The sequence below is a fragment of the Caretta caretta genome, chromosome 12 (genome assembly GCF_965140235.1).
Source record: "Caretta caretta isolate rCarCar2 chromosome 12, rCarCar1.hap1, whole genome shotgun sequence".
Taxonomy (NCBI): domain Eukaryota; kingdom Metazoa; phylum Chordata; order Testudines; family Cheloniidae; genus Caretta; species Caretta caretta.
The window spans coordinates 5,495,950-5,508,730 of record NC_134217.1 but is presented as its reverse complement, the minus strand read 5'-3'; the positions used below and the strand labels follow the sequence as shown (position 1 = coordinate 5,508,730).

General features: G+C 51.8%; 1 protein-coding gene across 1 annotated transcript; it reads right to left on the bottom strand.

Moving 5' to 3' along the window:
- Positions 1-542: 542 nt before the first annotated feature.
- Positions 543-10,055, bottom strand: AGRP (agouti related neuropeptide). Its single transcript, XM_048870593.1, has 4 exons — positions 9,995-10,055; positions 4,988-5,175; positions 3,380-3,474; positions 543-857 (listed from the first exon to the last, which is right to left on the bottom strand). Exons 2-4 carry the CDS (start codon positions 5,160-5,162, stop codon positions 666-668), a joined length of 462 nt encoding a protein of 153 aa, XP_048726550.1. The 5' UTR covers positions 5,163-5,175; positions 9,995-10,055; the 3' UTR covers positions 543-665.
- Positions 10,056-12,781: the final 2,726 nt, after the last annotated feature.

Here is a 12,781-nt window from a genome sequence, read left to right as displayed (position 1 = left end):
GTGAGGATTTTCTTGAGGTCATCTGTTATCAGACATTATTGTATGAGACCATCTGTGTGCCATGGAGGATTGCTGCTCCCCCGAAACAGGAACCACTTCTGCTTTCCAGCCGTACCACCTCCAATGTGGAGAGAGCACTTTGTGAAATTCCACAGACTCCCATGCCACAGGCAATCTGGTGGAAACAGGACACAGATGACCTGGCTCTCAGCACTCGCACAAGAGTGATAGCCCTTGCCTTCCCCAGCAGTCATCTCTCTGAGAGATTTCAGAGCAGCAGCCGTGTTAGTCTGTATCCGCAAAAAGAAAAGGAGGACTTGTGGCACCTTAGAGACTAACCAATTTATTTGAGCATAAGCTTTCGTGAGCTACAGCTCACTTCATCGGATGCATACTGTGGAAAGTACAGAAGATCTTTTTAATCAGACACAGGGAGGTCTCTGTAACACACTTCTCGCTAATGGGCATGAAGATATTTGCTGTTTCCTGCTAAAGGAGAATATCCCTGTGAGAGGCAAAGAAAAAGCCAGGGGCAGAACAAGTGCACTTGGTGACCCTATTTACTAGCAGGTCGTTTATTGGAACTGCAAAGGGTACACGGGCGTAAGGGAACCCCGTTATTAATCCAGGGAGCGAGAAAAGGGGGGCCGGGGAGCACGCCAACGCTAGTTCTTGCCACACAGGAGCGTGGCGCTGATTTTCCTGCAATAGCAAAAGGCATTGAAGAAGCGGCAGTAGCAGGTGGCACAAGGATCACAGCAGGGGAGCTGGTGCCCAAGGCAGGATTCCAGCAAGCGGACACATCTGCGGGGAGCGCGCTCCTCTCGGCCCTGAGCCTCCAGTGCAGCAGACAACACCTGCAGGAGGAGCAAAAGAAAAGGGGTTTCATACAGGACAACCATGCACATGAATGGCGAACCGCTCAGTGTGTCCTTGGGACCCCCGTCGGCATGCTGTGTGAGGGCGGAGGTTTAAACATTTGCTGTGCTTGCACTGAAGTTGGATTGATTTGGGGGTGCTGCACGTTGGTTTCATCAGGTCTCCAGAAAGGGACATGGAGCAGGTGCACAGGCATATGCCAGAACTGGCTCCGCGGGGGAAAGAGAGTGCCCTGAAGATGATATCCATTTACAGAGGGTCTGAACCACAATGTCACGGTATGTCCCCATATCTCCAGGGAAGGGTACACAAACCTGGTGAGTCTGGCCTGGAAGTCCAGGCCCCGTATTCTCTGCAGCAAAGTCCCCAGACTCTGGTGACATTGGGTGGTAGCTTCAGATAAAAGTGAGGTTTGTAGATGTAAGCAATGTCAGGATGAGCTCCACCCTGACATCTGGTGGTGAGGTGTGGCAAGTTGTGGAAAAGAACTTCAGGGGCTGATCTCATTTGCATAGGCACACCCACCCCACCTAGAATGAGGCCATAGCTGCCCAAATGGTCACTTTGGCTGCTATGGGATCCCCAGTGTCTCTGTTATTGGGGCAGGAAGAATAAATTGTTATTACCCTGATTATGGGAACTGTGCTTGGAACTGTACTTGGCCTTTTGTTATGATGGAGGGACTCACCATCAACTAAGTAGCACTCTCTAGGCAAGGGTCATGGGTTCCAAAACTCTGTGAATTGAGAGAGGTTGGGGACAAGTATTAATGCTTGGTGGTATGAGCCCCTTGGTGAGGGCCTTATGTGCTAATTGCACTTCCTCCTCTCTCCACAGTAGAATATCAGAGCTAATTTTGATTCTATTAGGAGTCTAGTTACAGGCTGCAGAGCTCACTTTGGGCTAATGGTGCACCAGCACTGAGGCTCCCCTACTACAAGCTGAATTCACCAAAGAGCTGAACTGACTAAGAGCTGAAATCACTGAGCGTTGTGTTAAGTAGTGGGGGAGCCTGAAGATATATTGTGGAGCAGTTTGCGGGAGGGCTGGAGTGCCTTGTGGACAGGCTGGTGGAGCAGTTCATGGGACAGCGGGAGCTGCTGGTGGGCCGCGGAGCGAAGCAGTTTGTGGGGCGGCTGGTGGAGCGGAGCGGAGCAGGAGCTGTGGGGCGGTCAGCTTCAGATCATGCAAGGTGTCTTTTACTCCCACCCCCATCTCCACCCAGGTTGGGAGGTAAAGCTCTGCAGATAAACTTTTGAACTCTGGGGCTGCCCTGACCAGGGACAGAGACTTTTGAGTCATTGGACTTTGGGTGATTTGGGGTTGCTGGACTCAAGAACCAAAGAAAAAGGGCATGCCCCAATTTGCTTGGGGTGGGTTTTTTGCTCATGGGTTGTGTTACGAATCCTGTTGGTGGTGTTTCCCCAACATAATGCCACATTGTTTCTCTCTGTTATTAAAAGGCTTTTTGCTACACTCAGACTAGGTGCTTGCGAGAGGGGAAGTATTGCCTCTTGGAGGCGCCCAGCGGGGTGGTATATATTTGTCCCAGGTCACTGGGTGGGGGCTCGAGCCAGTTTGCATTGTGTTATTGGAATGGATCCCCTAGATATGGAACCCGGCCCTTGTTGCTGCCAACTCTGACGGGCAGAAGGGTTACATAATGAATTAACCATGTAAACAGATAGTGACCCAATCCATGCAGCAGCCTCCAGACTGGTTATCTTGTTATTGATTTCAATTTATTTTATACTCGCCTCACATTTTAGTTTTCAGTGGATTTCTGTATTGACAACCCATAACACACCTCAGCAGTTGCCAGGCATGGGAGAGCTGAAGGTTTTAGCATCGGGGATGATAGGGATAGTTAGGGCTTGGGGCACACGGAGACTGTGAGGAGTCATTTGTTGGATGTTTCTACTAAAATGATCAGCGGTGAGACAGTGACCAATACTGACATTTAAACTGTCATCTTTAGGTTTGGGAATGAACATGTCATTGAGCTGAATGGTGTAATTCGCACCTCACACAGCGCTTGTCTCAGGCTCTCTACAGACTCAGGCAGACAATCCTGCATCTGTTACACTAGAATCATGTGTAAGATTTTCTTCACAACCATGAAAAGTAGCAATGAAATCTCAGCTTCTTGAGCACAAGAGCGTGGCAGGGAGTGAATTGCTCAGCGGTAGACCACTGGCCTGTGCTCTGCAGGAAGTCAGACTAGGTGATCACAGTGGTCCCTCCTGGCCTAAGAATCTAGGAATCTGTGACATGTCTCAGAATACATCTAGTCTGGTAGAATCTCCTTCCTTAGAGGTTTTTAAGGTCAGGCTTGACAAAGCCCTGGCTGGGATGATTTAACTGGGAATTGGTCCTGCTTCGAGCAGGGGGTTGGACTAGATGACCTTCAGGGGTCCCTTCCAACCCTGATATTCTATGATTCTATGATTCTAGTCAGTGAGACGATGTTAGTAACCCCCCAGGGGTCATAGGAAGTTACCTCTGGCTCCAGTACACTGGCTTCCTGCATGAGGTCCTCATCAGCTACACGGAGCTCCATAGCCATCCTGTCAAACCCAGGTCTTGGTAAAGTCCCTGTGGAATACAGACAGGGTGAAGGACGCTGCTGATTGGCTCCTGGGGACTGGCTGAGCCAGAGCTCCACTCCGACCCGACCACCCCCCCCCACACACACACACACACACTTCTCTACAATCCAGAGTGAAGGGGGACAGGGAGAGATTAAATGGTCACAAATGTCACTAAACAATGATGAGCCGCAGAGGTGCAACGGACTCACCAATCTGGGACAAGTCTAAACACACACAGAACGGCTCCCATCTGCCCACCACCTTCACTGGGTGCGGCCTGCAGATCTCAATGCCCCAGGCTGAGTCCCATGGGAAAGAAGCCCCCAAGATCTCGATCATGCCCTTCCTGTGTTAGCTGGGAGCCGGTTGCACTTCTCCTGTCCAACAACTCAGAACCCAGGCTCAGGAGTGACAGAGCCAAACAAGGGAGAAAAAGTCCAATATTGTTACACTCTTAGGTATTGTCAGTCACATTCGCAGTAAGGAGATCCTGCAGGGCAGGAGGGGATCTCCATCACTGCCCAGTGCTTCCTGCAGATCCCCGTGCACAGGGGATCGAGAAGATCCTGCAGCAGGAGGGGATCTCCGTCACCGCCTGGTACTTCCTGCAGATCCCCATGCATGGAGGATAGGGGAGATTCTGCAGGGCAAGAGGGGATCTCCATCACCGCCCGGTGCTTCCCACGCAGATCCCCATGCTCAGGGGATAGGGGGGATTCTGCAGGGCAGGAGGGGATCTCCATCACCCCCGGTGCTTCCTGCAGATACCCACACACAGGGGATGGTAGGATCCTGCAGGGCAGGAGGGGATCTCCATCACCGCCCAGTGCTGCCTGCAGATCCCCGTGCACAGGGGATCGAGAAGATCCAACAGCATGAGGGGATCTCCATCACTGCCCAGTGCTGCCTGCAGATCCCCATGCACAGGGGATGGGGGGATCCTGCAGGGCAGGAGGGGATCTCCATCACTGCCCAGTCTTCCCTGTAGATGCCTGTGCATGGGGAAAAGGGGGGATCCTGCAGGGCAGGAGGATCTCTATTTACCTCATAGGATAACATGCAGTAATTTGCAGAGTCAGCCAGGTATCAAGTTACAAGTCTGGGCGTGGCTATGCTAATTAGGGGATGCAATGTTGCCATGGAAATGACTAAGCTTGTGAGGGATGTTGTGCCAACCAGGGACCGACTGTGTTCCTGCCTTGTGTGAGTGAGCTGGGGCAGGAGCAGAAGGGTGAGCCATTTCTCCTGACACACCAGACCCTGGGTGTGGTTCTGAACATCACACCCCTCGAGGGAAGCTGGGCTCTCCCAGGACGAGGTGCTGCGTTTCTTTAAATGGTTCCGCTTTTCCTAGGCTCATAGACTTTACAGCCAGACAGGACCGTCAGGATCATCTAGTCTGACGTCCTGCCGGTGAACTGGAACGAAGCAGCAGCACTGCTTGTGGCCACTGCCATGTGCCAATTAGCTCACTGCTCATTGCTCTCATCGGGGAGGCAAGGCAGCTCAACACTCACCTGCGGGCCCCACGGGTGCCTCCTTGAATTTCTGCAGAAGGCTGGGGTAGCTGGACTTCTCTGCCCCATCCAGAATGGGGCGCAGCTCTGACAGGTGGCTGCTGCTGAGGTCAGAGGTGAGGATGGCCTGGATTCCCTGCAGCACTCCCCAACCCAGCAACAGCATATTCAGCATGATCCCCCAGAACCTGCACAACAGGAGGAGGATCAGGAGCTGGGCACAAAGGCCGAAGTTCAAAAAGTCCGTTCTGCGGGCTGAATGATAGGACATGGCTTAAACACAAGCTCCATTCCCTGGTAAATTAATCACTGAACTGATCATCTCAGGTGGACGCTGTACTAAGAGGGAGGGTGCCTGCCTGCCTGGCTGGCTGCACGGCAAACAGGCAAGGCCTAGAGTCGCTCACCATGTTTATTCACTTGAACGAAAGACGAAGAGCCTGAGCACTGGGAATGGACTCTGGGTACGGTACCTGCACTCGGTGGTGGCAACTCTCCTGATTTCATCATGAGTCTCATGATTTGTGTTGTATTTCTTAAAGCCCCAGCTGCTGGAGTCAGCTGATCGCATGAGAATCTTAGCTTTCATCAAAAAAAGAAAAGTAAGCTTCCAGCCTTCCTGGTTGCAAAGAAAACCTTGGAACCATGAAGTGACTCCCCTAAAGGCTCAGGAACTAGAAGACAGATAAAAAGAACCTGGCTGGTGTTTTCAGGCTGAGAAGATCCCATTTCTCTGGTTTGCCTGAATACCCAGACAGGCCTGCCATGGCTTAGAGAGGAGTCCACTCTGGCGGGGGGCACCTGGCCTAGCTGCTACTTCCAGGTTCCATGACTTTGCCAGCTGCCCGCCAGTCCTGCCTTGTGATTCACACACTGCTGATGGAAGGCAGCCTTTGGCCTGGGTGAGCTGCACAGCTTCACAGATGCAGCTCAGGCCACATTGTTCTCTGAGAGGATGAACAGTTTCCAATGAAGGGATCCCCAAATCTAGGAAATAGAGGGCCTGGGCACCCCAGCCCTGACTCGCTTGAGAAAACAAGCATTGGCGTAGGGGACTCCTGAAGCCCTCTATTTCTTCACTGGAAACCGTTCATCCTCTCCGAGAACCATGCCACCTGAGCCGTGTCTGTGAAGATGTGCCGCTCACCCCGCATGTGTAACATACCAGGATACAATCCAGACTAATGAGCCGCTGTGGCACCCGTGCCCTGCAGCCTTGGGTGCCCCACAATGCCTTGCTGTAATAGCAACTCACCAACAGCCTTCTAGCATGCAAGCCACGCCCCGAGTGTCCGTGTGTGACTGCAGCCTGACAGCCACACCTGGGTTACATTCCGGCTCTCAGTGGCCTTGGTTATACTGCAGGGTTACCCCAATACACCCCAGTCTTAGATCTTCCTCCAGAAATGTATGTCCTGTACCACCCAGCCCTCTCCTGGACAATACAAGCTATGTTAGGTCCGTTATTTCTTTAAAAGGAACACTATGCACACAACTTGCCACCCCAAATGGAGTTTCCCAGACCCTTCAATTTAAACGCACTGGATTAGATAAAACAATAAAACAAGTGTGTTAATTAGAGAGAGAGATTTTAGTGAGCACAAGGAATGAGGCATAAAAGTCAGAAATGGTTATAAAGAAAATAAAGATAAAACTCTACTGGTGCCTAACTCAATAAACTATGTTAAATTCAAAGCAAAGTTTTCTCACCACCTGCTTTCAGCAGTCTGACTGACCAAACTTCTTACGGCAGGAGCCCACCCCTAGTCCAACAGCTGCTTCCTTTATATCCCTTCAGGTGCAGTGAATCAATGGGCAGGGGGAAAGCGGGGTGTCCCTTGGGGTGTTGGTCCCTCTTATTTATAGTTTCAGTCCTCATTTTGAAAAATATTTTCAGCTGAGAACCAGGAGACAAAACGTCTGTGTGGAAGGATGTTCCCTGTGGGTTTGTTCTCACCTGTTTGCACTTCCTTTGTCTCCCCTTCCTGCTTGATGACTCAGTTTACTGCTTAAATGCACACTAAGCAGAGCACACGTTCCTTTATTTGCAACAGACCCGTTTGTCAACCCCATGTGTTAATAACACCATACAGTGGAAGCTCACAGCTTCACTTACAATCTTGCCACAGGTATTTTCCCAGGACGATACTGACCAGCAAGTTACAAGTTTTCAAAGGGTACCTTACAAGGCATACTTTGTGCAAAGGTTAGTGTGTCAGGTGTGAATACAGGGGAGCATTCAGTCACATCGTGTTGCCACAGGATACATCTGAGATGTTTGCTGGTGTCCACTGCCTGCCTCATTAGGAAAGCTATTGTCCTGGTGGGCCAGAAAGCTCCATGGGACAAGCAAACAGACCTGCTGGTGAAGAGGGATTATGAGGCCTCCGATCCAGCTCTCAGAGCCATTCCATTGGTGTGATCACTTCTAAGGCCACTCTCCCTGGAGTTGCCTTGGGCTAGGCACCCTTTCTTCCCCATTTTCCGGACTAACTGGGGTCACCAGGCATTGACTTGAGTCAATAAGACAAATGCAGACACCTCGACTCACTCACAATAGAGACCGCTCTGGTTCTTGGTGCCTCTTTTTTAGGACATCTCGTGTGATGTCCCCTGTGTCTCATGCTGCTCTCCCCAGATGCTGTGAAGAGAAAGACTCAGCTCCATACCTGGGATATGGACGGCAAGTCCTGTACCCAGGACCTCACAGCTCCATTCAGTGGGAGACCCCCAGCAGCAGCCTTCCGTTAGGGAACTGATCTTGGCAGCCTCCAGTTGCTCAGTGAGGAAACGCAAGGGGGTTGTTTCCTGCTAAGGTACAACTGCAGGGCAGGCTGCAAGCACCCCTTCCTCGAGCAGCCACGGCGACTGGGTGGCCAGCCAGTGACAGGCCTCCTCTCTGCCTGTTTGCACCACGTCACAGTGAAAGTTGCCTCTCCCCAGGGGATTTGGTCGAGGTGGTGTCCTCCCATCGGGTCTGTTCTAGTCCCGGTAAATGCTGGGGGGGGGGGGGGGCGCTCATCTGGGGCAGTCCCTAGAGTTCTTGCCCACTTCGGCTGTTTCACAAGTGGGTTCTCGCCCTTCCCAGACAAGTGCCTTGCTTTTCTCCAGAGGGCACAGCTGGTTCAGTATTGGGGCATTCATCCCATCCCCAAGAGGAGTGGAGCCGGGGAGAGTGCGTGTGCTGCTTCACGGCCTTTGTCCCTCTCACTACCCATCTTGCACCCCCTCCTGAGAGAGGACCCCATGGTGCAATTGCCCCAGCCCCCAAGCTCAGTGCTGACCCCTCAGAGACACCTCAGACTCCCATAAATTAGACACATTCTCTTCCAGGGGCAGGCTGTGGGGCAGGGCAGGGACAGGGAGTGGGCAGGCTGTGGGGCAGGGCAGAGAAGGGTATGGGGCAGGGCAGAGAGGGGGCATGGGGCAGGCTGTGGGACCAGACAAGGAGGGCTGTAGGATAAGCTGTGGTACTGGGCAGGGAGGGGGATGGGGCAGGATGTGGGTCAGGGCAGATGGGGCATGGGGCAGGCTGTGGGACCAGACAAGGAGGGGTAGAGGATAAGCTCTGGGACTGGGCAGGGAGAGGGAGGGGGCAGGCTGTGGAGGGGGCATGGGGCAGACTATGGGGTAATTCCCGGCAGCCTGTCCCACCCCTCACGTCATCTTTGATTCCACACAGCCCACCACTCAGATCATCCCTGATTCCCCGCGGCCTTCCCTCCACAGCGTCCCCATACCCCGTGCCCTGCCCTTCATGTGGTCCAGGATTCCCCAGGGCCAGCCCCTCACATTGTCCCTGGGTCTCTCACGTCTCACCTACTCCGAGGCAAGGCAGGGTAAAAGGCTCCCATCTGCTTCTCTCCCTGCAGGTGCAGATGAGGCTCGGCTTGCCTCTGCGCCTGAGTGTCACAAACAACGTGGGGAAAGCTCCTAGGGGAGCAAAGCAATAATGGGGGGCCAGAACGGAGTTACTTAAAGAGGAAACCGAGGAAACGTTGGCAGCGTGGGTAACAGAGCACTCGGGACGGGGCGGTTTCCCAAGCAGATAAATCAGGCCAGAGGTGGAGGAGGAATTTCTAAGATTGGAAGTAAGGGAAGAACCCAGGAAGTGAGGCAAAGAAAATGGGATGGAACAAAATAGACACCGAATATGGGGGGACCTTCCTGCCAGGGCATCGTACTGATCCAGTGAATTGTCTCCTCAGGGAAGCATTGGGAGTCTAGTTCCTTGGCATATTTAAAACAAGCCTAGGCAAAGCCCTCCAGCTCCCATTCCCACCCACCACCTGTGGGTGCATCTCAGTCGCCTGTTGCCTCTTGTTGTGATCTGGACCAGGAGCTCTTTGGGCAGGAACTGGCTTTTCCCTGTCTGTCTGTGCAGCACCTGGCACAATGGGCTCCAGCTCCTGGACCAGTCCTTTTGGGCACGACTGCACTGCAAAGAGAACACTACAAAGTCCCTCAGGTGGCAGAACGCCTGGCTGCCCCTGGGTGGATTAAAGGGTTCCACGCAGGGCTGACTCCACCTTTCTTTCACTTCTTTGACCCCTGCACCCAGGTATCATGGAACTAACTCTCCCTTGCTGCGGCACATCGGGGTGGTTTGAAAAGCCATGTAATCAGCACTGGAGTGGGAATCACACGGAGCCCCCGGCTCTCTGCAGTCCAGCTGTCTCAGAGCAAATTCACCTGTTCTCTTGTAGCGTTTCCATTCCCAGCAGAATTTCCCCACCCCGTTCACTGTAGAACTCCCAGAGCTCTGCCCTGCTTCCAGGAAACCTCCACAATAGAGAGCGTCTGAGGAAAGTCACCATCTGAGAGCGGCATGCAAAGCCCTGTGAAATGCATATGCACACCCGCACTCCATCTCCCCAGGAGCGTAACACCACCGCACCCACAGCCCGGTCACCATGAGTTTGCATACACCTTCCCACATAACCCTCACATGCCACAAGTCCTAGACAGAGCACAACACAGCTTTCTTAACATGGTCGTGGGGCTTACCGGGCTCTGCTCTGCTGATCTCTCTGGGAAAGATGCTGTGCCTTTGTGTCTAGATTTCCCCTCTGCTAGCTGAGTGGGGTTTATATTGGCTTTCTGTAATTAAGTACTTCAGCCACATGACTGTGCTAACCTACCAAGTAGGTGGGCTTCTCTGCAATTAGATCTATGAACATATCCTTCCCCAACTGAGGGAAGTCCGGGGCCGGGGGGGGAGAGAATTTGCTTCTCTACACCCTGCCAAGTGACTGGCTCCCTCACTGCCATACGCATCAAATTCAACCACAGACTCACATTGCTTCAAACAAGCCCCGTCTCGGCACCAGCTGCTACATGTATGGATACACTGCAGTCTCAGAAGCATGGTCCTCATGATGCCAAAGGCAGGCATTATCCCTGCCATGACCCTGTTGGGAATCCTGCATTTGTTTCTGGGCACCACCTAACCAGAAATACAGAGTCATCCAGAGGGAGTTAAGAAAAGAGCAACAGAAATTGGCAGTGTGAAGGAACATCTAAGGAGCTAAGGGCCAGACCCCAATTGGTATAATCAGTGGTGCTCCACTAACTCCAATGGTGACTGGCCCCATTGACTCCAAAGGAGAGACCTCAATTTACACCAACTAGGGATCTGGCCCTTAGACTCATAGACTCCTAGACTTTAAGGCCAGAAGGGACCATTATGATCATCTAGTGCAGAGGTTCTCAAACCGTGGTCCATGGACCACCAGTGGTCTGTGAGCTCCATTCAGGTGGTCTGTGGATAGTCCCTTCTAGGGTGCGCACCTGGGCGGCCGCACATGAGACAATGAAGGGCCACCCCCCTAATTAGTGGGGCCACACCTGTGCTAATTAGGTGCCTGGACCCTGGAGAAGACCCACATGTAAGATGAGGTGGTAGCCTTGGGGGGGAATAGGGGGTAGGTGGGAGGGGGCAGTGGGGTGAGAAGAGGGGTTGGGGGGAATTTGGGACGTGCAGGGCTGCAGCAGCCAGAGATTTTCCCCAGCTCCAGGGCTGCGGCTGCCGGGGAGAAACAGCCCTCCTTCCCAGCCCCAGCTCAGGGGCTGCCGTGGTGAGGAGAGACCCCGCTCCTTCCCAGCCCCAGCTCAGGGGCTGCCGTGATGGGGAGAGACCCCCCTCCTTCCCAGCCCCAGCTCGGGGGCTGCCGTGGTGAGGAGAGACCCCCCTCCTTCCCAGCCCCAGCTCAGGGGCTGCCGGGGCGGGTAAGACTACTGATATTAAAAGATGAGTCATGTGCTTTTATTTGTAGAACAAAAAAACGTTAATTATTATTGAGTTTTTTATACAGCACTTTTATCCAAAGCGCTTCACAATAGTTAGCTAATGGTACAAACAACATTTGGAAAGAGCATTAAGTGGTCCACGAACCCTCAGCAATTTTCAAGTGGTCAGTGAACAAAAAGTTTGAAAACCACTGAGCTAGTGTGATCTCCTGCACATTGCAAGCCACAGAACCTCACCTGTTCATTCCTATAATAGACCCCTAACCTCTGGCTGAGATACTGAAGTCCTCAAATCTTGATTTAAAGACTTCAAATTACAGGGAATCCATTTACTTTAGTTTCAGACCAGCAAGTGACCCTTGCCCCACACTGCAGAGGAAGGCAAAAAATGGCCAGGGCCTCTGCCAATCTGACCAGCAGGAAGTTCTTTCCCAATCCCAAATATGGCGATCAGTTAGGCCCTGAGCATGCAGGCAAGATCCAAACACCTGGGAAAAATTATCTGCAGTAACTCAGAGCTTTCCCCAGCTAGTGGTTCATTTCTGGCTGTTGGAGATATTTGCTAAAAACAGTCACACTGTAGGCCATATGCCATGGTAGGCAACTTCATCATCCCATCCCCTCCATAAATGTATCAAGCCCAGTCTTGAAACAAGATAGGCTTTTTGCCCCACCACTTCCCTTGGAAGGCTGTTCCAGAACTTCACTCCTCTGATGGTTAGAAACCTTTGTCTAATTTCAAGCCTAAACTTGTTGGTGGCCAGTTTATATCCATTTGCTTTTGTGTCAACACTGGCCCTTAATTTAAATAGCTTATCTCCCTGCCTGGTGTTTATCCCTGTGATGTATTTATAGAGAGCAATCGTATCTCCCGCTCCCATTTTGTGGGTTAAACAAACCAAGATCCTTAAGTCTCCTTTCATAAGACAGGTTTTCCATTCCTCTGACCATCCTAGTAGCTCTTCTCTGCACTAGTTCCAGTTTGTCTTTATTGAATTTTATCTTGTTGGTTTCAGTCCACTTCTTCCATTTGTCAAAGTCATTTTGAATTCTAATCCTGTCTTCCAAAGTACTTTCAATTCCTCCCAGCTTGATGTCATTCACAAATTTTTTAAGCACACTCTCCACTCCATTATCCAAGTCATTAATGAAAATATTGAATAGTACCAGACCCAGGACAGACCCCTGTGGGACCCCACTAGATACACCCTCCCAGTCTGACACTGAACGGTTGATAACTACTCTTTGTGTTCAGTCTTTCAACCGAGTGTGCACCCACCTTATAGTAATTGCATCCAGACCACTTTTCCCTGGTTTGTTTATGAGAATGTCATGTGGGACTGTGTCATGAGCCTTACTAAAATCACATGTAACCCAGCCCTGAATCATGGCTGCAGCCTTATCCCTTTTCTCCTCAGGGGTATGGGTCCTGAGTTCATATGTAAAGGCACCTGGTGCCTCCACCCAAGGAACCCCCTCCTAGTGCATAGAACACAAAGGGCTTGTCCCTGGAGAAAATATTTAACATACAATCTCATACAGAGG

What these genes read in the sequence shown, in the direction of transcription:
- AGRP (XM_048870593.1), bottom strand. Translation starts at nt 5,162, where the DNA reads ATGCTGAATATGCTGTTGCTGGGTTGGGGAGTGCTGCAGGGAATCCAG. An exon ending in GGCACCCGTGGGGCCCGCAG is followed by an intron (nt 3,475 to 4,987) that starts GTGAGTGTTGAG and finishes TGTATTCCACAG; the next exon opens with GGACTTTACCAAGACCTGGG. An exon ending in CCAGTGTACTGGAGCCAGAG is followed by an intron (nt 858 to 3,379) that starts GTAACTTCCTAT and finishes CTCCTCCTGCAG; the next exon opens with GTGTTGTCTGCTGCACTGGA.